Genomic DNA, 27,992 nt, shown 5'->3' with positions numbered 1-27,992 from the left:
TGAGATTACAAGAGAAACCTGTATTTTAAAAAAGGTTTTTATTTTAATCCTTCCTAGAGGAATACAGATTTGAATGAAATACATTCATTCCATAAATACATTAGCAGCAAAACCCTCCCACCAGAGTCCGCTCTACTCCAGCCCAGAGGCTGCCCTTTAGAGCAGAAGCAGTTCCATCCACCAGCCTCTCAACGTCATCTCAACGATGTGTTTGCTTCTTGCTGAAAGCAGGTTATATGTGTGAGATCAAGTGAAAGATCAGATGGATGGATTAACTACACTGGGACCCTGAAAACACACCCATGTGGTGACCATCGAGCCTTCCATACCTTCGAAATCCGTTAACACCGGCCATGCTTAACTGATGAGACCCTTCACCACAGACAACTGAGGCCTAACCTTGCAAACGCACTAATATCTGAAATCCTTCGTCATTCTGAGTTGGCAACATTTTAATGGTGTCTTTCTTGTTCTTTCTCAAAGGATAAGGCAGATATAAAGGATCATTTCCTCCTCCTTTCCACAGTCCAAGGTACCACTTAGCCAGCTGAGTCCACACGTGCTTGTTGTCAGGAGATAATCCAACAGGTATTATATGACTCACTACACCTCCAGCTCCCCTTTGTCTAGAGGCTAGAAGCTTTACTGGAGAGAGAGAGACATGTCTAAACCTACAAAGATCTCTAAGGAACAAAAACAGGTGTCTCAAACTGGCTTCCATCAAAGCTAGTTTTTTTGGACAGTGGCCCAGATGTCTCTCCTTTTTTTTTTCTCCACCATTGCCTGTTGCCTGACTGGTTCTTTTTCATTTGCCCTTGAGGCATCTGCTGAAATTCTGGGAAGATCTACCCTAAACTCCCAAGTAGCCAAGAGAGACTAAGGCAGGTGGTACTTTAAACTTGTCAGCTTAAGTCAGATAAGCTTACACTGCTGTGTTCCAATTCATTCTGGGATGACTTAAGTCACAACAGTCTACATAAAACACAACACCAGGACCACAATCAGCAATCGGGATGACAGCGAGGCAGGGACCAAGTTTAGAGTGCTACTACATCACAGGGCCGGGAAGAAAAAGGAACAAGGGGAAGAATTTCAAATAAATCTGATCTGTCTGGGCGGAGGACAGCTTGGACTCAGGTATAAATGCATCACCTAGTTTATCAGGAAAATAAGGAACGGACGCCAGAAGCTGACACTTTCTTCCCCATACATCACTTAAAAACAGTTTAGCCTGCTCTCTTTTCCCAATCTGTTCTAGAGTGTTTTCATAAGGATACTCTTCTGTAAGTGCTTTATCCATTCCCATTCAGTCTGCTTTGACTGTTTGGCTGGAAGAAAATCAGAAACCATTTTATATAAAAACCACTGTAGTGGATAACCGGTTGCATGTTTTTCCCTTTTGCATTGTCCATCCAAAACTGTTGGCTTTTTACTTAGGTGCCGAGAGAGAGTCACCTGCTGAATACACGGCACTGTTGACCCGACAGTCTTCTGTCCCCACCGAGTCCGCTAGTTCTTCCTCCTCTGAGTCATCATCTTCCTCCTCCTCTTGTGCTGATGAACTGGAGGTGGGACCTTTGCAGGTTTTCAGGTGGCGGGTGAGATGATATTTGGTAAGATAAGCCTTTGTACATTTTTCACAGACATAATCCCGTTTTCCCTCGTGAGAATTGAGATGTTTCTTCAAGTGATTTGTTCTCAAGAACAGCTTGTCACACTTAGGACACTTGATCTGGCGTTCTCTACGAGGAACACGAGAGAAAACATTTGTTTTGGGGTTACAAATGACAAGTAAGGCACACATTTATTCTTCATAACCTCCTCAGGTCTTTGTCAGAAAAGCTCTACCATTCTATCAGATCATGCCCCCGCTCCCTTTTTTTAAAGTAGGCTCCATGCCCAGCATGGAGACCAACACCAGAGCTTGAACTCACAACCCTAAGATTAAAACCTGAGTCTAATATTTGACTTTGCCTGTTTGGGATCACACTGTATTTAACTCCTTTGTGTCTGATATGATGAAATCTATTCAAGTTGCTCCAAGTACCAGCAGTTTGCTCCCTTCCAGGGCTGTATATACGACTTACAAATACACCACAACTTATATGTGGTACCGGATTTGTCTTTTGTTTATGGATGTTTTGGTGCTTTCCAATTATTTATCTTCACAGGAAAGACCACTATGAATATTTCTATATTTGTATATTGGTCTGCATATGCATGAGTTTCTTTAGGGCACATATGGTATAATTAGATCAAAAGATATGCACATCTTCAATTTTACTGGGTAATATTAAACTTTTCCAATATGGCAGTATTTCTTCTGAAGATTTTATTTTGAAGCGGCACGTGGGTGGCTCAGTGGGTTAAAGTTTCTGCCTTCGGGCTCTCTGCTCAGTGGGGAGCCTGCTTCCCCCTCTCTCTCTGCCTGCCTCTCTACTTGTGATCTCTGTCAAATAAATAAATAAAATCTTAAAAAAAAATATATATAGTAATAATTATTTTGAAGTAATCTCTACCCCTAACATGGGGCTTGAACTTATAACCTCAAGATCAAGAGCTGCATGCTCTACCAACTGAACCTGCCAGGTGCCCCTCTAATGAGGTAGTATTAATACATTCATGCCCATCAACAGCCACTTGGGAGTTCCTGCTGCCCCACATTCTCGACTGGAAGATTCAAATTTGAACATTTTTGACAACTGCCCAATACATAATGGGATCTCACTATGGTGCTAATGGTATCCCATTTAACAAAAAATTACCCAACTCAAAATGCCAGTTGTGTCAAGGCTTGAGTAACCCTGGCTAAGACATCTTAGAGCTGGAAAAAAAAACCACCTAAGACATCATATAGACCAGGAATTCTGTAACTCTTTTTTTGAGCAGCTGAACCTTACATCCTTTTTTTTTTTTATTTTATTTATTTTTTTAAAAAGATTTTATTTATTTGACAGACAGAGATCACAAGTAGGTAGAGCAGCAAGCAAAGAGAGAGGAAGGGAAGCAGGCTCCCTGCAGAGCAGAGAGCCCAATTTGGGGCTCAATCCCAGGACCCTGGGATCATGACCTGAGCTGAAGGCAGAAGCTTTAACCCACTGAGCCACCCAGGCACCCCTGAACCCTACATCTTACAGGCTCAATATGCAAAACAGATAAAAAGGTCAAAATCCTTGAAGAAGTGGTAGGGCGCAGCGAGAAGTTCTTAAGTCTGGCTCCTTACCATTTCTACCACCTTCTCCCAGCAGAAGAGGGCACTGAGGAATTCTGCAGAGTTGCGGGATGTGGAAAGCTAAGCCCCTACTTTCTCAGAGCGTATGTTCTAATGGAGGAGTTACACCATAAACAAAAAATACATAACATCGGATCAAACAGTAAAAACTACTATGGGGGAAAAAAACAACAACAAAGCCCAGGGCAGAGTGATGGAGTTCTATTTTAGATAAGATAGTCAAGGAAGAGGGAAGGAAAAAACGAAACAAGGTGGGATCGGGAGGGAGACAAACTGTAAGAGACTCTTAATTTCACAAAACAAACTGAGGGTTGCTGGGGGCTGAGGAGGTAGGGAAAGGGTATGTGCTATGGTGAGTGCTATGAAATGTGTAAGCCTGATGATTCACAGACCTGTACCTCTGGGGCAAATAATACATTATATGTTAATAAAAATAGTTAAAAAACAAAACAAAACAAAAACGATAGTCAAGGAAGGCCATTCTGAGATGACATTTTTGAGCAATAACCTGAATGAAGTGGGGCAGGCAGACAAGCTCCTGAGCCTGAAGTGTGTTTACTGTGCCAGAGTCTCATCAAGGGTTGGCAGGGGCGGGGGAGCAATGTGGCTAAAGCAGAACATGAGTAGAAAAGTAAGTCAAGATGAAGTGGGAGAGGCAGTCTTATACCACTACATCATGAAGGGACTTTCACACTTTCTAACCTAAGTATGATGGGAAGCCGTGGGGGAATTATGAGCAGAGATAACACAGTCTGGGTTATGTTTTAAAGGGATCACTCCAGTTGTTGTGACAGAATACAGCGCCTGTATATGCATGTCTGGGAAGAACAGAAGCAGAAAGACCAGGAGCAGAGAGGCTGGCTGGAAGACTGAGCTGATCCAAACAAAAGATGCTGATGGTCCTGACTAGATAAAGCTAAATGGAGAATAGAAGACTGAGTTAAAGACAGCTCTGAGGTGTTTGGCTTAAGCCACTGGGATGAACGGGGGCACCATTTCCTGAGCTGATGATCAATGGGAGAAAACCAAGTTTGTGGGGGTAATATTAAGAGCTGAGTTTTAGACATACCAGGTTTGAGTTGCCTTAGTGGACAACTGAGAGATGCTGAGTGGATGGTTAGATATATAAGGCTGGAGATATAAATTGTAAAGATGGGGGGCGCCTGGGTGGCTCAGTGGGTTAAAGCCTCTGCCTTCGGCTCAGGTCATGATCCCAGGGTCCTGGGATCGAGCCCCGCATCGGGCTCTCTGTTTAGCAGGGAGCCTGCTTTCCCCTCCCTCTCTGCCTGCCTTTCTGCCTACTTGTGATCTCTGTCTGTCAAATAAATAAATGAATCTTTAAAAATAATAATAAATAAATAAATTGTAAAGATGGTATCTAAAAAGCCATGGGACCACGGAGATGACCAGTAGTATGCATCCCTGCTTGGGCTCTCAAGATGCTCTGAGGGAAAGGGCCAAGTCAGTCTCTGCCACATGCCTCGCACTCCCCTCAAACTGTGGGAAAGGAACTCCTCCTGCACTTGCTTTAGGGCTGTAGCTAAGATTGTTCCTAAGCAGATAAACAAAATGAATTTCAATACTGCTATATCCATTTTGAAACGTCTAAAGGTAAAAAATGCAAACATCTGAAAGTTTTACCAGTGATCTCCACAGGAAAATTTATAGTCTCATTCAAAAACATTTTGAGTGGGGGCACCTGGGTGGCTCAGTTGCTTTAGCATCCGACTCTTGATTTTGGCTCAGCTCTCATGGTCATGAGATCAAGCCCTGCATGAGGCTCCACGTTCGGCAGGGAGTCTGCCTGAGAGTCTCTCCTCTCTCTCTCTCTCTGTCCCTCCCCTATCATGTGCGCACACACGTGCGCTCTCTCTCTCTGCTTTTCTAAAATAAATAAATCTTTAAAAAAATATTTTGAGTAGTGCTTAATTATGAATGACTTACATACTAGGTTAAAGCTCTGATGACCTAAAAACTTTGTATCCCATGGGAGTTTGGCAAAGAGGGTTATTATGACAAAGAGTGAGGATCCACACTTAAAGAAAATTGTTTTCATTGGTGAATACCTGATTAAGCCAATTCTCAAACTCAATGGAGAAATAGTTACATCACTAACCTCAAAATAATTTATATTGCATTATGCTGTGAAATGGCTACAGAAAAAGCAAGTGCAAGTTTAGGCATCACCTAAAAGAAGAGAAAGTCAAAATCAAGGAAGAAAGTAATTCCATTTATTAATAAGCACAGATCACATCCAGGATATTGTCTTTACTTCTGGGTACCGAATCTGAAACCAGGTGATAAGAGGGAAAGCTGCAGAAATTAGGACTTTAAGCCTGATGAAATGAGGGTTTAAAGGGAATATGACAGCAATCATTAAGTACTAAAGTCTGTGAGTTTAAAGAGATACTAAACCTACATGCATCATTCCAGAGACATGTGTAGAGTGAATGGATAGAGGCTGACATAAGTGGATTCAAGCAAAACTTTTGCTCAGAACTAAATAAATCAGTTGTGTGGTATTCTAGAAGAAACCACAGTACCACTTGCCAGAGACACTGTGGAAACAAGCCTTTCATCTGGATGAACTCAGAAGCTCTCAACACTGGCTGGATATCAGAGTCGCTTGGGGAGGCTTTAAAAATTACCACAGCCAGGGCTCTATCCCTAACCAACTAAATTAGAATCCCTGGAGGCAGGGCCCTGGCACCAACTGTTTTTCACATCTTCCAAGTGATTATTACGAGCAGTGCTATGGGCTGAACGCTTGTGTGCCCCATCCCCCAGTAAATTCTTATGCTGCAGACCTAAACCACAATGTTATGGTATCTGGAGGTGGAAACTATGGGAGGTAATTGGATTTAGATGAGGTCATGAAGACTGGACCCCCCATGATGGGGTAAGTGTCAGAAGAAAAGACAGACAGAACAAAGCTCATCTGCTGTCTCCCATGTGAGGACCCAGCACGAAGGCAGCTATCTACAAGCCAGGAAGAAGGCTCTCATGAGAATCCAACCATACTAGCACCCTGATTATGGACTTCCAGTCTCCAGAAGGTATTCTGTTATGGGAGCTCAGGCTGACTAACATAAGCAGCTGGACTAAATGATCCCAGAGATCTCTTTCAGCTCTAATGATGTATAATTCTATATAGTATTTAATAATTCGTGTGTCTAATTTCTAAAATTTCACACTAATAATGGAGCTCCCTCATGAACACTGTTTTTAAAAAGTCATTTTGAGAATTATGAATCTAGATCCAAACTTAATTGATATTTTAGTATCTCAGGTTGCATTTTTTAAAAGATTTATTTATTTATTTGGGAGAAAAAGAGTGAGAAAGAGGCGCATACATGAGCAGGGGGAGGGGCAGAGGGAGAGCAAGAAGAGTGAAACAGACTCCCCGCTGAGTGCAGAACCCCATGTACGGCTTGATCCCACGATCCAGGAGAATATCATCTGAGTCAAAACCAAGAGTCAGATGCCCCTCAGATTGCATGATTAGGAATCAGACAAAAGAGGTGCCTGGGTGGCTCAGTGGGTTAAGCCTCTGCCTTCAGCTCAGGTCATGATCTCAGGGTCCTGGGATCGAGCCCCACAGCCAGCTCTCTGCTCAGACTGCTTCCCCCTCTCTCTCTGCCTGCCTCTCTGCCTACTTGTGATCTTTCTCTCTCTCTGTCAAATAAATAAATAAAATCTTAAAAAAAAAAAAAAAAAAAGGAATCAGACAAAAGAGCAAATATGAAAGCAAAGTAGCTAACTAAACCTCAGAATAAGAATATCAAGTCTTGGGATGCCTGAGTGGCTCAGTCGGTTAAGCACCTTTTGGCTCAAGTCGTGATCTCAGGGTCCTGGGTTCAAGCCCCATGTCAGGCTCTCTGCTCCCTCTCCCTTTGCTGCTCCCACTGCTTATGTGCTCTCTCTCAAATACATGTTTAAAAATCTTTGAAAAAAAAAATAATAATATCATGCTTCCATTGAACATGACTTTCTAAACAGTACCTCCATAATACAAACTAATGTCTTCTCCCTCTTCTAACATTTGCTAAAGGCTCAGGGTCACAAAATCTATTCTTTTCTCTTTACCACTACCGTAACTAACACAACCCGACATTTAATTACACTTGGATTCATGCAATGAAGTCTTAATGGGTCGAGCAATATTTGACCTTCTCCTTCAATCATCCTGTCCTGTTGCCAGAGTAATCTTTACAAACGGACATCTCACTATGACATCCTTTTCTTAAAGTCCTTCAACGTTTATACAGGAGTGTGAACACACTTAACATCACTGAACAGTATACTTAAAAATGGTTAAGACGGTGAGGCTCCTGGGTGGCTCTGTCATTTTAAGCATCCGACTCTTGATTTCATCTTGGGTCATGATCCTAGGGTTGTGAGATGGAGCCCTGTGTTGCTCATGGGGCCTGCTTGAGAATCTCTCTTTGCACCTCCCCCATCGAACTCTCCACCCCTGGCTAAAATAAATAAATAAATAAAATTTTTAAATGGTTAAGACAGTAACTTTTATATTTCGTGGGTTTTTTTTTTTTTAACTATAATTAAAACACACACCCAGCACAGTGCCAGCTACATGGGGAGGTAAAACCCTTCAGTGCCTCCCCATTATTTCCAGAAAGAAATTTAATTTTCCTAGTTGGATAAAAGGTTCATGACTTCACTGCTGCTTCTCTATCATTCTCGTATGTACAATACGCTCTAAGTGTAAAGAACCACGTGCATTCCAGTCCTTCTTGCATCTGTGTTTCTAAATACGTCTAGATATTCCCACCCTTTTACCCTTCTTTGCCTCTGTGAATCATTTTAACTTATCTTAATACTTAGCTCAGACTACCAGGAAGCTTTTCCAGGACACCCTCGCTGGGTCTGTGACCCTCTTTTACAGCCTCTCAGGATCTGATGCTTACTCTAACTGCAACGTGGTACGGTAATGTTTTACTGTTCTGGCTCTCTTAGTGGACTCTGAGCTCTTTAAAGACAAAGTCTGTGTCTTTCATCTCTGTATTTTTACCACTTGGCAGAATGGTGGCCATCGAGGAGGCACCTAAAAAATATTTGTTAAATGAGATTATGTGTTGAAAAAAGTAAATAGAGGAGAAAATAAGAAAAATAAAGCAAACAAGTGAAATCTTCCAGGTTAAACCCCAAAACTTAGATTTCCAACCTTCGTTTGGCTATGTGAACACAGGAAGCAGCTATCAAGGTAGGAGACAATGAGTCAGCACTTGCAAGAACTCAAATGCACCACCTAAGAAGCATGTGTGCTGTGGGGTAACTTACTGCGTGTGGATGAGCACATGCTGTTTGAGGTCCTGTCTCCGCATAAACAACTTGTCACAGTAATCACACTTGAGATTCTTCTCACCCGTGTGAATAACCATGTGGGACTCTAGGTGAGCCTTCTGGGTGAAAGACTTGTCACACAAAGTACATCTGTAGTTCTTCTGACCTGCACATTAACCCAAATTGTCACGCTGTGAATAAAACAATCACTAGCATTCTCCAGACAGACAGACACAAGTGTGGGTATGTGGCAGAGGCAGGAATGAAACAGAACTGATAACTGGAACATCACTCTCTAGGGCTATCTACCTAGAACCAGTCAGAGAAAATGAATTTATATTCTGCAAAAGGCCAGCGAAGCTAATAAATCTGACCTCCTTCTAGGACCACTTACCTGATTATTATATGTATTTTATTTTTAACTATTTATAGCTGACACATATGAAATCTGGAAAGAAATTACTTATAATTCTAGCAACCAACCTAACCCAATGATGTTTAAAAAAACCTCATGAATTGTAACATCTGTGAATAGACAAACATACTTTTGCAACCTACAGTTTTCTTTATTAAAACATATGACCTCATAAACTAGAGGTGAAATAAAATCCTTCTAAAAATGCAGAAATAAGGGGCGCTTGGGTGGCTCAATGGGTTAAAGCCTCTGCCTTTGGCTCAGGTCAAGGTCCGAGGGTCCTGGGATCGAGCCCTGCATTGGGCTCTCTGCTCAGCGGGGAGACTGTTTCCTCCTCTCTCTCTCTCTCTGCCTGCCTCTCTTCCTATGTGTGATCTCTGTCAAATAAATAAAATCTTTAAAAAAAAAAAAAGAATGCAGAAATAAGATTACTATAAGTCAGGGATTGGCCAACCTTTTGTAAAGTTTAGTCTGTATCTGGAGCTTTGTGGGTCATATAGTCTCCATCATGACCACACAGTCTTAAATGCAAAAGGACAAGGCAGAATTTTACTTTCAAAGATTTGGGGAACCAATGACCCAGCCAAGAAAACCAAGATGTCATCAGTTATTTTGTTGTATTTAAAAAATCTGTGCTAAAAGAAAGGGGTTGGTTTACCTGGAGTTTAGTGAATGGAAACTCAAAATGCAAAATTTGGCAGTGTTGACTAGACAATATTCACAGGAAAAAAAACTGGCTCTGGCCACTGACTAGGAATAAGGTCTATGCAAGGCTCAGAGTGTTTCTACAGAATTCCCTTTGCTTTCAGTCCAAACATGCATCAACTTCCTGATGAAGTCCATTTTCCCAGTCACCTTCAAACTATGGTGGGGGCACTTGGAAGGTGAAATATCGTTAATAATGGGAGCTAACATTGAGGAAGCACAATTATCCCACCAAGATCTATCACCCAATGAAGTCCTGCTGTCAGCCACACTCTTACGTGTTAACTGTACCTACAAGACTAGCTAGCTGCAATTTACTACCCCAATTTCTAATTGTTGTGAAATTCCATTTTGATGGTCTAATATAACTTACCTGTATGTATCTTGAGGTGAGTCCGCAGGTTGCTGGGATCACTAAAAGCCTTGCTACAGAAATCACACTTGTGGGGCTTCATACCCATGTGACCCATAAAGTGGACATGAAGTTTGGAAGGAGAGATAAAAGCCTGGGGGCACATTGAGCACTTCCACTTCCTTTCTTTGCTGTGGCTTGGCCCATGGCTGCTGCTGTGGCCCTGGCTATGAAGATGGTTATGGATGTGGCTGGTAAGGTGAGCTTTGAACTCTGTATAGGAATTGCACTCCTTGCCACAGTTACAGAGGTGCACATCTGGGTGTTCAGGAACACCTTCAAAAAAAAAATTACTCAATGTCTCCTCGTACTTAAATTTTAAAACTCGTTCTTGATATTAATAATGTTGCTTACAATTTTCCATTCTACCAAAATTTCCATCTTGCCCACTACTTGTAAAACCGAATGCCTTGTTTAATACTCTATTCCCAGCATCATCTCATATAGCGTGCTGGGCACAAATGAAGCACTTGTACATAACAGATTATAATACATCTTTCCTAGGCAAAAAAACTTTCATTAAAAATTTTTGTAGTATAAACTCTAATAAAACATTGCTTGTCATCATGACACAGTGCAAAGAAAAAGACTATGAAGGTTAAATCAGTTAAAGGACCTTCTTTTCTTTATTAACTTAAGTTACAATGATACTGGCCTCAAAAAAGCAGCCTCAGGAACTTCAAATACCCCAAATCAAAACCTTAACACAGAAGTTCCTTTCATACAAATACTGCTGGATTGATAACATTCAGCTTGTGAAGAACCTCACAGATTTTAACACTTCTAACATAGGGGTAATACCCTGCTTTTATATATACAAACGTATGTGATTTGCTTCAGCTAACATATAAATCATTACCAAAACTACTTCTGGTCCTTGGTGGTGTTTTTATTATGCTAAATTCAGGAGAAACAAGTCTTATAGTAACTTACCCATCTGCTGAGCATAATCCCGGCTATAGTAAAAAAGCAGTTCATTTTCAGGAGGGATATCTTGTGAGGTGCAGAAATAGATTTTTCCGTCATGGGGATAAGCCACCAAATTCTGCTCTTCCCGGTTCCTAAGTTATCACATTTAATAGATCAAGCATACTAATTTTGGAATATATAATAAACATATCATATCCCTAAGCAAAATTCTTTATGAAAACCTGGAACTATTTTCTTTGGATCATTTTTCTAATTCCCTATTCTATCAGGAGGGACACAGAAAACAGAATTCTTACTTCTGTCCATCAACTGATTGCCCTTTATAGTCAGAAACACCTACAGTGTTTCTGCAGTAAGAAAATTAAATAAAATTACGTTTTAAAAGAGCAACAGCACAAAGACACAGAGAGAGCTAGCTGAACGAAGAGTTCACTGCAACAACAGCCGAGGGTTGACTAACGGCAGATATAAAGAGCAGGTACCTACTTGCAAATTCAGGATGACTGTATTATTCCTTACTGTGCTGGTAGGTTGAATAAACTATTTCATTTAAAAAAAGGATAGCTTCTTCTGTTTGGGTTGATTATATAATCACTATTAGTTAACAACTACTGAAGTGAAGAAGGTAAAAAGCCTTAGTCCTGAACATATGTTTAGACATCAGTATAATCTGGAATTTGGGGCTCTTCCCTATTCTATGCAAAGCTTCCCACTGAAAAACATCCAAATCTTAACCATCTCTTCATCCCAGACTACTCTTACCTGGCTTTGCGCACAAACATCATCCAATTACATTCATTTTCGTCAGTTGTAATGATGCAGAATTCTAGGACACCGTTGTGGTAGATCTGCCAACAGAAGGCAAATACATGTCAAAGGAACTGACAAGCAACACAAAGTGCTACTGAATTTCGGCTACAACAATCCCATTTACTCTGCAGTAGGCCTCTGCTTTCCTCATCAGGGTGGAACTCGACGGCTACCGTCTGAAAGGCGTGCTCCCTGTCATTTCACCAGGCCCCCATCTCCAGCAAGGTAATAAAGACCACTGGAGACCACTAGGGAGTGCTCAAGGTATAGATACAATGACCTTGCTGTTCATTATTCACACTTTGGCTGGACTGGAAAAAACAAACAAAAACAACCTATTTGACTTCATCACCTACCGCATGGTGACAAGGAGCTGACTAAACAGACATTAAGGTCATAGAACCATCTCTTCTCAGTCTTTTTCCAGTGGACCTAGTGTTCTTCTGTATTCTTTTTCGATACCAAAATTAATGTCCCCAATGCTGGCAGCACCTTACCTTTCCAATGTTCGCAAGACCCACTTTCCTCTCATTTCAGTTTTGCAGGTATTGTTCCCAATCTATTGACTACAAGTGACTCTATAACTATGTTAAAGGAGTATCTGTTTACATCAAAACCCTGCATTTCCAGGATTCCAGTAGAAAATGAAAGAAATGATCCAGGGCTCCTAGGTGGCTCAGTTAGTCAAGCATCTGCTTTCAGCTCAGGTCATGATCCCAAGGACCTGGGATATAGCCCCAAATCTGGCTCCCCGCTCAGCAGGGAATCTGGTTCTCCCTCTCCCTGACTGCAATCACTTGCTCTCTCAAAAATAAATGAAATCATTAAAAGAAAAGAAAACTAGAGAAATGCTCTTAGCTTCCAATTCTAGAACTGTTTCCCAAGCTAACTATTTGAGGGATGTTTTAGTTGATTACAAAGTAAGACTTTCATCATATAAACAAATTCCATGCCCTCAGCTGCCTCAAGTAATTAAAATGAAGAATCACTGGATTATCTAACAACAGGAGGACTATAAACAGTTTATTTTCTAAATTCCATAGCTGGTGTTTTGCTAAATATTATAATTTGGCTACAAAGAACAGAAAGGATGGAACATTAAATAAGTGCCTGACAGGTGAATTGTGGCACCATACTTGTCTTGGCAAATTTTGCTTTTACATCACTTTTAACTACCTCACTATAGTAAAAACATCCAAAAGTCACAGAAAAGCTTCATGAACACTGACCTTCCAGATATGGTTGACTGCCTTGTCTGTCCATTCCGCTACTTCCATGGAGTGGCTCTGTTGGCCAATGAGAGGCCCAAAGCAAGTCCGCACAGGAATGGTTTCTCCAGTCCACACACCTATCAGTGAAAAGATACCAACTGCCCAATCAATGATTTCAGCATCTAACAAGATACATAAGAGAGAGTGGCTTAGTTCATGTAAAGAATGTTATCTTTAGGGAACAACTCCAGATACTCCAGCACTCCTGTAAGGTAGCTAAGTCTTATGGGTTCTATCCTATAAATATGGAAAATGTAATGAGCAGATTAAATGTGGCTCAGAAGAAATATGCAGAGTAAGAAGCAGTATCAGAAATCCCTAAACCCCCAGTGTTATACACAAGGAACCAAACCAAGTCCCTGCAAGTGTTACTTTGGAATTAATACATAAAAAAAGACTAGAGGACATTACTCAATTATAAAAACATAAAGCAATTACTACAAAATGAATCAAACTTATAAAATGATCTGTGCTTAAAGCACTGCTCGATGTTATCTAAGCTGTTTTAACATTTTCAACTGACTCAAGCCCAAACTACAGCTAAAAAAATGAACCTAGCTTGATACTTTCGAAGAAATGGACAGTAATTCAAAAACTATTTTTTAGATTTATTTTTATTTGACAGAGAGAGACAGGCAGAGAGATAATAAAGCAGGGGGAACGAGAGAGGGAAAAGGGAGCCTGATGCAGGGCTAATCCCACGACCCAAGGGCCACGACCCAAGCCAAAGGCAGATGCCTAACAACTGAGCCACCCAGGCACCCCTCAAAAACCATTTTAAATTCAAATATGGGTAACGAAACTCTGGCAGTCTGTATTTCTTATTCCTTTTTCCTAAGGAATATTAGACAATCTTTGAACATTCAATCTGACAGAAAGTTATCAGTGATGAATTTACCATGTTTTATAAAAGAAACTTAAGTATTAAGGAATGTTTTGTCACAATTGTTAAAGAATGATACAGCCAAGAATAAAAGTCTTCAGACTCAGGCCACAATTCTTTCCTGTATTCAATTCTGGTTCTAAGAAAGAGGAACTTTCTCAAGAAACTTTCAACTTGATTTACTGTTATCACTGGACAAACATTCCTAGAAAGAAAAATCTTAAGAAGTCAAGTAAATCGACTTCCAAATCAACCAAATAATGACGAAATTATACATATCCACTTTTACAACCCTATCCTACAAAAGAAGAGAACTGACATGGTTTTATGGTTCCCAGATTCTTACCAACTTCTGCTCCCACAACTGATTGGCGGAGAACAAGCTGCTTGGGGAGAGAAAGCCTTGCTCTGCTCTCTATTGGAGTGTCAGGAACAAAAGTCACTGGTCCGTGATCAGGGCAGTCTGAGGGATAAGCTCGGTCACAGAGAGTGCACCCTATGGTTAGGAAATTTGAAAGACAAAAATGGGGTTATTTCAAGCAGACTGGTACCACCTACTTTCTTATTTAAATGCTAATTACTAAACTATAACCAGTAAAAAGCAAAGGTCTAGTAAAAATACTCTGATGGGGCATCTGGGTAGCTCAGTTGGTTAAGCATCTGCATTCAGCTCAGGTCATGATCCTGGGGTCCCCACATGAGGCTCCATACTCAGCCGGAAGTCTGCCTCTCCCTCTGCTCCTCCTCCTCATTCTCTCTAATAAATAAATGAAATCTTAAAAAAATACTCTGATCAAACAATCATTTTCTTACACCAAGCTACATATCCCACTCTTACATCTCTCTCCAGTAAGATCTGATTTTTTTTTTTTTAATCTCATAGGACAATTTTACTATTTAGTCCATAGAGACTAAAAGGAAACACTACATTAATTTAAGATAAAAGTACATTGTTTCTTACCTAAAGTAGACACATTAGATAGATAATATCTTTAGATCTGATATCTAAAGTCCCAGGATTCTAATTCTACCAAACTATGTGAGGAAACTGGAGTTGAAATGCCATCACGCAAAGCCACAACATAGATGATAACATAGATCAACGGAGGCAGAGACACTGTTTGCTTTTGCTTCACTATAAACAAACTGGTCACCCAGGTTTTGAGGAGATTCTTGGGACCAGAAAAAAAACCCAAACCAAAACAAAACAAAACAAAAAAACACCCCAACCAAAAAAATGCTCTTAGGGACAGTAGGTAGAATCACATTCTTGCAGACATGTTTGCTTAAATTTCTTACTGTATGTTCTTTTTGCACTGTCAGAAAGGGTGCTGCTCTCTACGGTTACTGTTAACTTCACTTTTCCAAGCTCATGAGTGTCTTTCTCCATAAATCTTGTGCTCTATCACTGCTAAGGAACAGTACACGTGACCTATCAGTCACTGGTTATGCACAGACTTTCCAAATTAGTCCACAAAATAGTTGTGAGTACATCAACCGCAGAACCACAGCCATCTAAGTATTTTTCCCCCTAAGCAATTGTTAAACATTTCTCCTTAAATGACATAAAATAGCAGTTTTCATATTTAGGCAAAGCAGAAATAATACATTACTTCAACTATTGACTAAAAATTCTTTGAAGATCAGATTAGAGATCACCTATACTTGGTGAGAGCTGATTCTCCAGTGCTCTTAACAAGAAACCCGGCTAAATCTCCAAAGGAGATTCAGGTTTCATAGTGCAAAAAAAAAAAAATACTTGGAGGTTTCTCTGAAAATACACAAATGGTCAATGAGAATATGTAGAGGTTTGACATCATTGTCACTGGGGAAATGCTAACACCATGAGATGCTACTTCCCACCCACTCCACGGCCAATAAGACAGCTATAACAGAAAGTGTTCAGAAGATGTGGAGAAACTGGAAAACACACACACTGATGCTGGGAATTCAAAATGATCCAACTACTTCAGAAAACAGTCTGGCAGTTCCTCAAAAAGTTAAACACGGAGCAATTCCACTCCTAAATATACATCTAAGAGACTTAAAAACATATTCATACAAAAACTTGTAAATGAACGTTCATGGCAGCATTATTCATGATAGGCACCAGGAGAAACAACCAAACGTTCATGAATGAAAGGTGGATAAACAAAATGTGGTCCAGTCACATGACAGACTATTATTCAACCCGAAAGAGGAACGAAGGACTGATACCTGCCATGACATGCATGAGCAGAACAACATTATGCTAAGGGAAGGAAGGCACACAAAGCCACATGCCGTATGCTTCCATTATATGAAGTGTCCAGAATAGGTGAATCTATATAAAGTCGATTAGTGGTTACTGAGGATGGTTGTAGGGAGGGAGGGGGTTAGAAGGGTGGGAATGACGAACAGCTCCAAGCAGAGCATACTTACCGGGTGATGAAAACATTTTGGAGTTAGGCAGTGGTGCTGCTTGCACAATCTTGTCAATATACTAAAAACCACTAAGTTGTATAATTTAAAATGTATATGGGAATTATATTTCATTTCCTCGTTTTTAAGATTTATGTATTTGAGAGAGACAGGGAGCGAGCATGAGCAGAGAGAGGGAGAAGCAGACTCCCTACTGAGGAGGAAGCACAATGCGGGGCTCGATCCCGGAACCCCAAGATCATGACCTGAGCTGAAGGCAGATGCTTAACTGACTGAGCCACCAGGCAAACCAGCATAGCTCATTTTTAAAGAAACGCACAAAGGAGCAAGAGGTTCCACATGCCCACTTAAAAAAGAATCAATAGACTTATTTAGGACACCTCATCTGCTAAGAGAAAGAGCCTACATTAATCACATTCCCAAATTATGATATTTTAAAATTATAATTTCTAATAATCTTTCAAAGATTAGCACAGTTTTCCTCATTGCTTGGCTCCTGAGGCACCACAAGCTTTGTCCTACTCCTCTGACCCTCCTGTTCAGTCTACATTGGAAGTTCTTCCTCCACCACTGTCTTGGCATCCCCAGCCTTCCTACATTCCACTCCCACTAGGAGATCATTCCACCCCACATCCATGGCTGTAAGTAATGTTTTATTTATTAACATTTCTTTGTTTGAGAGAGAGAGAGTGTGAGAAATAGCACGAGAAGGGAGAAGGTCAGAGGGAGAAGCAGCCTCCCCATGGAGCTGGGAGCCCCATGCGGGACTCGATCTCGGGACTCCAGGATCATGACCTGAGCTAAAGGCAGTTGCTTAACCAGCTGAGCCACCCAGGAGCCCATAAATAACGTTTTAATACTCAGGATCCCTGAATATTTGCAGACAGATCTCTGTGCTCCATATTAAAATCTCAATAAACATCTCTCCTGGGTATTTTATACACTGAAATCAGTATGTCGGAAACCAGACTCAACATCACTCCTCAAAAACAAAAAAAAGGCGGTCCTCCTCCACCATTATCCTAAGGAGTGGTACCACTATCCACCTAGTTTCCCATGCCAGAAACCAGGGTTATCTCCTTAAGCAATCTCTCCCCCAACTTCAACCCATCGGCAAGCTCTACGAAGTTCTTCGTAAATATTCCCCACTTTCCTCATCATCATTACCTCTACTCTAGGTTAGAAAATCACCTTTCACTGAAATTACGGCATCCTATTCCTTACCTGTCTACTCGCCTCATGCTGCAGAGAGCCCCCATCCCAAATCTCAGTCCTTAAGACCCTTGACTGGTCTTAGAAGACCCTTTGTATTCTGGCTCCTACTTCTTTCTCATCACCCCCATATTATGCTTCAGCAATTTTGAACCACACAAAATTCTTTTAGTTCTAGGCACTTACGGGTGCCAGCTCCTGTCTGGGACACTGTTCTTGATACTCAGCTGCCAACATCTTTCCTGCCCTTCAGGTCTGTGCTAACACATGCACAGCCTCCCCTAGTAAGTCTTCTCTAGTCCCTCCATGGCCTGGTCGGATGCCCCCCCCCGCCCCGGGCTCTTTGAGACCTCGCACTTAATCCCCTCTTCCCACTTACCAGACTAGATTGCAACAGCTTGTTTACCAGCCTATGCTTCCCATCAGACTATAATCTCTTTAAAGGCATGTGTTGTCTCTTACACACTGTTTTCCACACTGCATCTAGCACAGAGGCTGGCACAGAGTAAGCCCTCCACACTTTTCCTGCACCAATGAAGCATGTAGTGACACCAACAAATGAACAGTTTTTACACTGCTTTCTGTTATTGTTGTCCCACGGAGAAAAACTTCTACGTGCCCAACTACAGTAATTTATATGCATTCTGAACAAAAATAAAAATTGCATTTGTATCTTCCTACATTTTTCCATGGGAATAAAAAAAGTACACATGATCTAATAAATTTGTCTTACATTGGAAAAAACACATAGCATGACACATAGACAATATCTCACTGAAGTTTACTTCTATAATAACTAAAGTTATTATATCTACTTCTGAAACCCAGGGAAATATCTTGAATACTATTGGGCTAACCTTATCTGTAAAATACAGAAGGAAACGACTATGGTTTCCTTACTTCAGAATACTGTAAGAACCAACAAAATGCTTATATGTCATTTGGCTTATCTGAGGAAAAGGCACATTAATATAAAGAACAATACACAAAGAAAAATTCCAATATCTAGTCACTTTCTATACTCCCTTAATGTCTGACTTTGTGTTTAAATCTGTTAGAGACGTTGGCCCTATGTACCAATATTTCCAAAAGAAAAAGGCTAAACACACTCACAAATTGTAAACAAGGTTGCCATATTTTCCTTGTTTGAATTGGAGTCTTCCATTTGCAGTGAAGGTGGTACAAAAGAAAGACTGTCTGAAGATACATCTACATGACCTGTCCCCATAGCAACCTCCTGGGTGATGGAGGAGACAGCCACAGGTTCTAGGCTTAGGCCAACTTCGTGAAGGGAAACAGATTCTAGGGAGGCGAGGTTGTGTGAGGTAGAGAGTGCCACGCTTACAGAGTTGGTGCTCATGGCCACGGTGTGAATGGAGTCACTGAGGGCACTGTCAGACATCCCGTTGACCCGACTTGCAATATGGTCTGTCTCCATGACCACAGGGAGCTCTAGGCCATTCCCATGAATGGGTATCACACCACCATGTCCTACAGTGTCTGCTGCAAGGTTGTTGCTCACAGAATCTACAGACAGAGGTTCGTGACTTCTGGAGCCATTTGGGATTTGGGAATGCTCGCCTGCGACACCATCCATTGTAAGTTCTTCTGCCATTCCATCTGTAGAGATTGGGCTGGTAACCCTAGAGACGTTCTCCATAGTGATTGTTGTGTCCAAGGCCACCTCATGGCCATCACTGGGGTGAAGACTTTGGGCACCATGTGTGTTCACAGAGCGAGAGTCTATTGAAACAATCCCTGGTTCTAATCCAACATTTCCATTGGACTGATAGGGATCTAGAGCTGAAGCGTTATTGGCAATAGATAATGCTGTATTACCATCAACATTTATAGAGTTAGGGTGGATATACTGAGGAGGTGGTCTGTCAGCTAAATAAGACAAAATGCCTGAGAAAAGGAGAAGATGAGATATCACTTGTTAGTACATCGTTAAATATAAGGAATTCCAAATGCTAGAAACCATATTCCTTACAAATTTAACTAAATCTCTTAACTACTTTGTTGGTTTAACTGATATACTTTATAAAAATAGCAACATAAGTAGACCATAAAATAATCTTCTAGCTCCTTATTTGGTTAAACTGATATATATATACTTTATAAATAGCAACATACATATATAATTCAAGTTTTCCCTGTGAAACTGAGAAACTGCAAAAGATTAACTATGTTCCTTTGAAGTCACTGGAAATTAAGCATTTAAATGATGCCTTTAAAATACACATAGTTGGAATTCCTGAGACCCAAGGAGCTATATTTGTTCTATCAAAGTTAAAAAGTAAAATGATTTAAAAGCAGGTCTTCCACATGAAAAATTTAATTAAGAAAATTTAAATATAACCTAGTTTTAAGTTATTAAACTATCATAGCACATTAGATTCTATTCAAAACAAAAGTCACAACTGAATCTGCTTTATTAAAACCAAAAGAAATGGATGAACACATGGGCTTATCAGGATGTGGTGAAATGGTACTTGCTGCATTGCCAGTAGGAGTGTAAGTTACTAAAACCTCTTTGGAACGCATATGTATAAAGAATTCCAAAAATACTCATATGCTCTTGTACAAGAAATTCCACTTAGGATAATCCTGCCTAAATGCATTTTATAGATATTATATACAAAGTCATTCCTACAATAGTAACAAGAACCTAGAAAAACCAAAGTGTCCAACAAGAAAGATTGATATATAAATAAACCATGGCACATCCAATCAGTAGAATGTAATGCAGCAGTAAAAAGAGTAATTATGGAAACCATGCAGCAGTTATGGAAAATAACTACATAAAAATATGAAGTGGAGAAAGGTAAAGATATAAAATCATATAGATAGTATAGTCTTAATTATGAAAAATAGTAAAAATTCTATACACCAAGATAAAAGGCAGGAAGGACGTACACCAAAAAGATAGATGAAGGGACTATGAGTGGTTCTCTATTTGCTAAATTTTGTAAAATAAATATACACTTAGAATAAAAAGTCAGTAAGCTTAAAAAAAAAAAAAAAAACTTTAATTTATAATAAACAATGACACTAGCAGGACATGTGGTTGACAAGAATTACAACTGCAGAATTATAAAAATTGAACCTAGGAAATACTGGAAGAAAAAGGAGAAAAAAAATTTCTTTATGTGCCATTAAGAAATTAAGTCTAGTCAAACTGCTATATTAATAATGTGTTATCTGTACATTCTAAGAGGAAAGGTACAAAAATCTATGTATTTTTACCCACCTAGAGATTAATATCCAATACTGACAAACAGAAAAAAGTGTTATTCAAGTCTTCAAGTAGGAAGGTTAAGAGGAGGCTCTATTCTTTCTTCTAATGGCCCAAATAACCATAATACTTACCAGGTAGAATAGTTCTGAAGTAACTGCTCTCCAGGTGGGGGTAAGGTGGCGGAGGTAGGGTGTAGTTTCTTTCAGGCAACCCGCACATCACCCCTCGATCCCCGATACCCATTGGGAGCATCAGAGATAAAGCAGAAGGTAAAGAGCTCAGGGAGGGACCCAGGTTTGGAATTGCCACTGGCAGACCTACAAAATATTTTTTTCTCAATTAAAAGAAGGTAAGTACTTAAAAACTCTCTCTATAATCACTAAACTCTTAGGAAGGTTTCTGCATAGGGGGGAAAAAAATCTAACTGAATAGCCCTTTATATCCCCAGACAGTATTATGCAGACATCCACAAATATGTCTTTTTTTTTTTAAGATTTTATTGATTTATTTGACAGACAGAGATCACAAGTAGGCAGAGAGGCAGGCAGAGAGAGAGAGAGGGAAGCAGACTTCCTGCTGAGCAGAGAGCCCAATGCGGGGCTCAATCCCAGAACCCTGGGATCATGACCTGAGCCGAAGGCAGAGGCCTTAATCCAGCCACCCAGGAGCCCTGATATTGTGAATTTTTTTTACTTTTTTACATTTACCATTTTATATGGTGAGAATGTTTTACTTTTTAAAAATTCATAGATATGTTTATACTTAGAAGTTAAATCCAAAACTGTATAAATATACTTTCACACAGTCTTTTGTACATGTCTTGTATTTTGTGATTAAAAAAATTTAAACTTTAGATTACATCTACCTTGGATTATACGTGCAAGGTGTAGAAGTGACTCTTACCATGCCTAAGAATAATGAAGACGACTCACTAACTTAAGCAGTGTTGATCTGCATTATTTTTGCCTGTGGCACTTTTTTAAATATGCTTTTCCTCCATAATAGGAGTGTTCACTAAAACGAATGCCTAAGATTCCTTTTGATTAATGCCTCATTAATCGAGTAAGTTAAATATTAATAAATTTTTTAAAAATTTCTTTTATGGACACTGAAAGGAATATGGAGACCTAGTTTAGATGAATTTATTTAGCGCTGCATTTAGCAATTAAGCAGGTAGTTCCCTACAGAGAACTATTTAAACAACTTAAAGATTTAAAATACACTTAAACATTTTTTTTTAATTTTATTCTTAAGTAACCTCTACAAACTTACAGCTCTGAAATCAAGAGTCACATGTTCCACTGACTGAACCAGCCAGATGTCTGCATTAACTCTAATTTTGATTTTAAAAAGCCCAATACAAGGGCACCAGGGTGGCTCAGTTGTTAAGCGTCTGCCTTCTGTTCAGGTCATGGTCCCAGGGTCCTGGGATTGAGCCCTACCTCCGGCTCCCTGCTCAGTGGAAAGCCTGCTTCTCCTTCTCACACACCTCCTGCTTGTGCCTCTCTGTCAAATAAATAAATAAAATCTTCAAAAGAAAAAGAAAACAAATAAAAAGGCTTTACAAGTAAAAAAAAAAAAAAAAAAAAAAAAAAAGGCTTTACAAGTATAACAATGGGGGAAAATGAGTTTTTTCTACAGTATTCCTCTGAGTACTGAGGCTCATGGGAGTTTCATGTAGGAGCTCCATCTCTGGTATCACCTCTTTGAATTCTAAGCCTGGGGCATTTGCAGTTGTATAATAAAAAAATAAAGCTCAATTTCTCTTAATTTCTGGGAAGAGTGAGTGGAGTAACTTTCATTCCCTTCTATTAACCCGGGGACAGAGTACCAAGGGTATGAACCAGATGAATTGATAAACCTAGATAAAATGTGAAGTCAACTACATCTCTAGATAAAGGCCACCAACCCCACAAGAGAACTAATCAGAAAAAACTGCTACTCCTCTCCACTAGAACTCCAGAAACATTTCTTCCATGATGGTGCCACATGTGGAACTGATGTTCAGACCTGCTTGGCTTCTCCTTTACACTCTTAAAGGGGCTCTCTCCCCCTTCAGGACCCACTGAGAACAATTATGCAATTAAGTGTGGAAATTCAGTTGCTCTCCCTTACTCTCACCTGGAGCAGGGATGGCATTGTGAGTGGGTGAAGCAGCCAACCCTAGATGACTCCCTGAGACGGGCAAGGCATTGCTCACAGAGGATGAAGTCAGCTGCTCCATCCCCACTGGGCTCAGGTTCATTTCATTCATCCTAAGGAAGAGCACACACAACCAGTTAGGCAAAATCTTACCTCAGTGATTCCATTTAAGTTCCGGAAGAACCTGAAACGATGCGGGTAAGGAAATGAGAGCTGACCAACTACTACTGCATTCTTATGCTTACAGTTCTCTGACATGGAGGGTCTTATTCTTTCTACTGATAAGGAAACTGGGATTCAGAGTCATTAACTCAATGTCACAAAGCAGAAACGGGATTTAACTCAAACCCTATGCACACTGACTGAAGCAGACTCCAATCCTTAGAGCACACGGCAGTAAGAGTTTGGTTTTTTATTCAAACACTAAGTTTTTCCTTTTACAATATTTTCTTTAGATGGCCTATTTGTTACTTCAAACGAGACTTTTGTAGAGTTTGTTTTAACTCACTCAAAAGGTAATTTTTTTTTTTTTTACTAAGAGTTACAGTGATACAGAATCTGAATTAGATTATTAACTGTGTGAAGAAGCACCGTACTTCCACCATGGATTAGATTTTATTAAAATTCCACACAAAAACCTTAATAATATCTGCCATATAGCGAGGTTCATTATGTAAGCTTTGCTATGCTACATACTTTATAAAAATTTACTTCATATTCTTTCACCAATTCGTCATAATAAATGAGGAAACCAGTCTCAAAGAGGACATGTCATATGCACCAAATCCTAGCAATTAAGTAGAAGAGCACAGATGATGCTGCAAAACATTGCCAAAAAATTTCTTACTATATCAAACCTTTTTTTTTTTCAAATCTACAGACCATTTTTGTCAAGCGAAAAAATCTGAAAATCACCTTTTCTTTGCAACCTATCTTACATTATCTTTTTTTAATTTTTAATTTTTTATTAACATATATTTTTATCCCCAGGGGTACAGGTCTGTGAATCACCAGGTTTACACACTTCACAGCACTATCTTACATTATCTTTAACAGTATTATCAGAATACACTGGTTTGGGGCGCCTGGGTGGCTCAGTGGGTTAAAGCCTCTGCCTTCGGCTCAGGTCATGATCTCAGGGTCCTGGGATCAAGCCCCACATCAGGCTCTCTGCTCAGCGGGGAGCCTGCTTTCTCTTCTCTCTTTGCCTACTTGTGATCTCTCTCTGTCAAATAAATAAATAAAATCTTAAAAAAAAATACACTTGTTTGAGCAAGTTGCTTGCTCTTGGAGGCTATCAAGAACTATTAGTTCCTATGTCAGAATTAGAGACTGCCATATTATAAACATTATAATTTCAATAAGCTAGCCAACAGGTTATCCAAAGGTTACTAAAGTCCTCCAATCCCAGACCACCTGGGTGGCTCAGTCAGTTAAGTGCCTTTGGCTCAGGTAATGATCTCAGGGTCCTGGGATAGAGCCCTACAGTGCTGAGTCGGGCTCCCTGCTCAGTGGGGAGTCTGCTTCTCCCTCTACCCTTCCCCACTGCTTGTAATCTCTAACTCTCAAATAAAATCTTTACCAAAAAAAAAGAAAAATCTCCAATTCTATATTGAGAGTAAGCACAGGGCACAGTAATGCAAGCTCTTCTGCGTCTATCCCATGGGAGGAGTAAAGAAAGGAGGAATCAAATGGATCTACATATTCCTTAGCAGTGAACGCAAACCTAAATAGGTTTTAATCTGAAAAATGGCAGTATCAGCTATCAATAAACCTGAAAATAATAGCTCACACTTACTACTCCCTTACTGACCTAAGTGATTTACATGTAATTTACATGTAATTATTTCACCTAATCCTTATAACTGCTGTGAGGTAGGTATTATTCTTGATCCCATTTTAGAGATGAGAAAACGGACTCAGAGAGGCTAAGAAACTTAACCCAAGATTATATAACAAGTGACAGCTGGAATTGAAATCCAGGTCTCCCAATTTAAGAAATCTAAGCCAAATCAGTATGTTGTGCACTTAAGACCAATATAACATTGTATGTCAACACCTGAAATTAATACAATATTGTATGTCAACTACAATAAGAAAAAATTTTTTAAGACTTTATTATTTATTTATTTGAGGGGGCGGGGGACACCGTTCAGAGGGGGAGGGTGAAGCAGGTTCTCAGCTGAGCAGGGAGCCTGATGCAGGGCTGGATCCCAGGACCCTGAGTTCATAACCTGAGCCGAAGCAGATGCTTAACCGACTGAGCCACCCAGGGGACCCTACAATAAAAAGAAGTTTTAAAAAGAAACTCAAGAAACTCAAGCTGTTAACTACAATTAGACAATGATACTAAAAGAACCATTTGCCTTTTACACAGTTCCAATAATTAGGATCTGTGTATTTATATTACGGGTTGTGTTTAAAGTCCCAGGTAGATCTGTTCCTGCATTATTCTACATCCAGAGGCTTTAATCTTACCCCAGGCCACGTAGCTCATTAAACTAAACTCTCAGACATTAATAAAATGAACAAGGCTCACAGTGGAGAACAGGCACTCTGAAATATTTGATATGGATGGAGCAATGCATTTTCATCGCCACTAGAAAGGCAACTAGAAGTACATGACAAATGAGGTACACCTTACAAAGGAGAGCACATTAATAACAGTATTTAATTGTGCTATAAAGAGTGCAAAAAAAATCTTTATAGCCTAAAGAAACAATAGCTACCTTAATTTTCCAAGTTTCTAGGCGTGGGTTGGTTTAAAACGGACTTTTCCTGTAACTTTTTATAGCTACAAATATAACTAAAACTCTACAACCACTGGAGCAGGGGGTTACAACAAATGGGTTACAATAATTTTTTAAAGTACACTTAAAAGTCTACAGCTTAAAATCCCATTCTAAAAATTCCTGAATATTAATCTGTGTACCTAATCTCCAGATAAAAATCAAAATGGTGTTTCTAGGTTGACTCCTAGGCCTTCTCTTAAACCAGTTCAAACCAGAGTTTAATGTGAGAACCTCAGCAGATTTCTTCTTCGTTGTGAGTCACTAAAACGTGATGACCTCAGCAGCCATAAACCAAAGGTAACTAGTATCTCACAGAGGGAAAGCAGATGAAGGGAGGAATTTCAATATGATCCTCCTAAGACTCTCTCTCTGAAGTGCAATTCTATTCTACCTACCTTTCTCACAGGAGTTTCTGGGAAGCAATCTGGGAAGAAGGGCCCAAATCATACCAACCTCTCTTCTTCCTACTCACTCCTGGTAAAATCATTTCTTTCACACTTCTACATTTTATGTGTGTGTTTCTAACTGACCCAGGAATAAATCATTTGCCAGTTGCTAATGACTTTTTCTTAGAATCTTACGCCGTTTTCTTAGAATGACATATAAGAAGGTAAATGAGGGGTGCCTGGGTGGCTCAGATGTTAAGCGTCTGCCTTTGGCTCAGGTCATGATCCCGGGGTCCTGGGATAGAGCCCCACATGGGGATCCCTCCTGGGCAGGGAGGCTGCTTCTCTCTCCCCCATTCCCACTGCTGTGCTCTCTCTCACTGTCTCTCTCCCTGTTAAATAAATAAAATCTTAAAAAAAAAAAAAATTAGTCATGTTAAAAAAAAAAGCTAACTGAAATGCAGGCACTTTGCAAAATGCAAGGGGCAGTTTCAGCAACTTCAGTGAATTTGTTTTATATTCCTCCATCCTAAACATACATCCTATGAAAGGGTCCCAAAAGAATAGCCAAACATAACTATATCCGGCATATTTCTGTACTGACATGGTATGATTAAATACTTCAAACATTAGCACGAAATCTGCAAAACTAATCATTTCTACCTGCAAAATTAAGAACTTAATTTCTCCACATTACCGTCCAAGTCAAAGGATAACCAGCAAAATTCAAGGGGAAGCATGGTGAAAAGCTAAAAACACACTCTGGAATTCAAATCAAGATATAAAAAGCTCAAGTAACTCAAAGGCATAGGGAAAATGTCAATGAACCAACAATCCATGTGTGGCTATCTGGAACTATTCACATTTGGAGTAAATCTGGTTGAATCAGAGTATATTCAACCCAATTCTGGCTTCTGGATTTCTCGATCCTTTTGGGACATACATCCATCTTCAAATAGCACCTGTAACCCTCCCCCGCGGCATCAAAAACCAAAGAAAGGCACTCTAAACTCTCCTTTGCCAAATGTTTTCCACGGACGTCACCAGCGCGGAGCCCACCAAGCCACTCACCTGTGATGCATCTGCTTGGGGCCAAGTGTCAGAGAAAATAACACACGGGTGGCGGGGAACCGGCATCAGGGACTGCGTTCCAGGGTCACGTGCTACCGCATCTTGCTTACAACCGCTGCACAAACGCGGCCACTCGGCCCCGCGGCCGCCCAGGGCCGCTCAACTTCTCCCGAGGGCCGGCGGCCGCGCTCCCCGCCGCGAGATGGGGCATGCCGAGGGACACCCGGGGCTCTTCCTCCAGAAGCTTCGGGAGGGAGGCTGCCCAACCTGGGGAAGGGGAGGACAAGGGCGGTCACCCAAACGGGGGAGGGGGATGCAGGCCCCGTCCCCACGCCACCGGAGAGCCCAGGCGCTGCGGACGCCGCCTCCCAGGGGCGGACGGCTGACTCGCCCGCTCGCCGGCGTGGGGCCCGCAGGCCCCGCCGCCCTCGCCCCGCCCCGGCCGGGCCCGTGCGCAGCCCACCTGCCGGTCGCGCGAGGGGCGCGCGCGCCTGCCCCACCGCTTTGTTCCTCATCCGGGCAGAGCTCGCCTCGGGCCCTCCCCGCCCGCTCGACCCCCGCGCCCCGGGGGCCGCCGGCCTAACGTTTCCCGCCCGGCCTGGCCCGGCCCGGCCCAGCCCAGCCTAGCCCGCCGTCTCCTCGGGGCCGCACCCTCCGAAGCGCGTTTCCGGCTCCTCAGCCACTCGGGGCGCCTGCCGCTCCGCCCCTCGTGCGTGCGCCCCTCCCCGCCTTGGCCCGCTAGCGGCGCCGGCGTTCCGGCGTCCC

General features: G+C 40.9%; 1 protein-coding gene across 2 annotated transcripts; it reads right to left on the bottom strand.

The window, feature by feature from the left end:
• Window positions 1-23: 23 nt before the first annotated feature.
• On the bottom strand, window positions 24-27,992 carry PRDM4 (PR/SET domain 4). 2 transcript variants are annotated; one of them, XM_059402166.1, is made up of 12 exons: window positions 27,879-27,992; window positions 27,228-27,494; window positions 22,958-23,091; window positions 20,968-21,153; window positions 18,709-19,503; window positions 14,309-14,458; window positions 13,038-13,156; window positions 11,761-11,846; window positions 11,002-11,129; window positions 10,030-10,344; window positions 8,534-8,702; window positions 24-1,742 (listed from the first exon to the last, which is right to left on the bottom strand). In XM_059402166.1, exons 2-12 carry the CDS (start codon window positions 27,236-27,238, stop codon window positions 1,430-1,432), a joined length of 2,406 nt encoding a protein of 801 aa, XP_059258149.1. In that variant the 5' UTR covers window positions 27,239-27,494; window positions 27,879-27,992; the 3' UTR covers window positions 24-1,429. The 2 variants fall into 2 exon arrangements, with proteins under 2 accessions (XP_059258149.1, XP_059258148.1); XM_059402165.1 differs by lacking the exon at window positions 27,879-27,992 and adding an exon at window positions 27,691-27,872.

The sequence above is a fragment of the Mustela nigripes genome, chromosome 6, assembly GCF_022355385.1.
Source record: "Mustela nigripes isolate SB6536 chromosome 6, MUSNIG.SB6536, whole genome shotgun sequence".
NCBI lineage: Eukaryota > Metazoa > Chordata > Mammalia > Carnivora > Mustelidae > Mustela > Mustela nigripes.
Note: the sequence above shows the minus strand (reverse complement) of the source record. Positions and strands in the feature narration are given on the sequence as shown.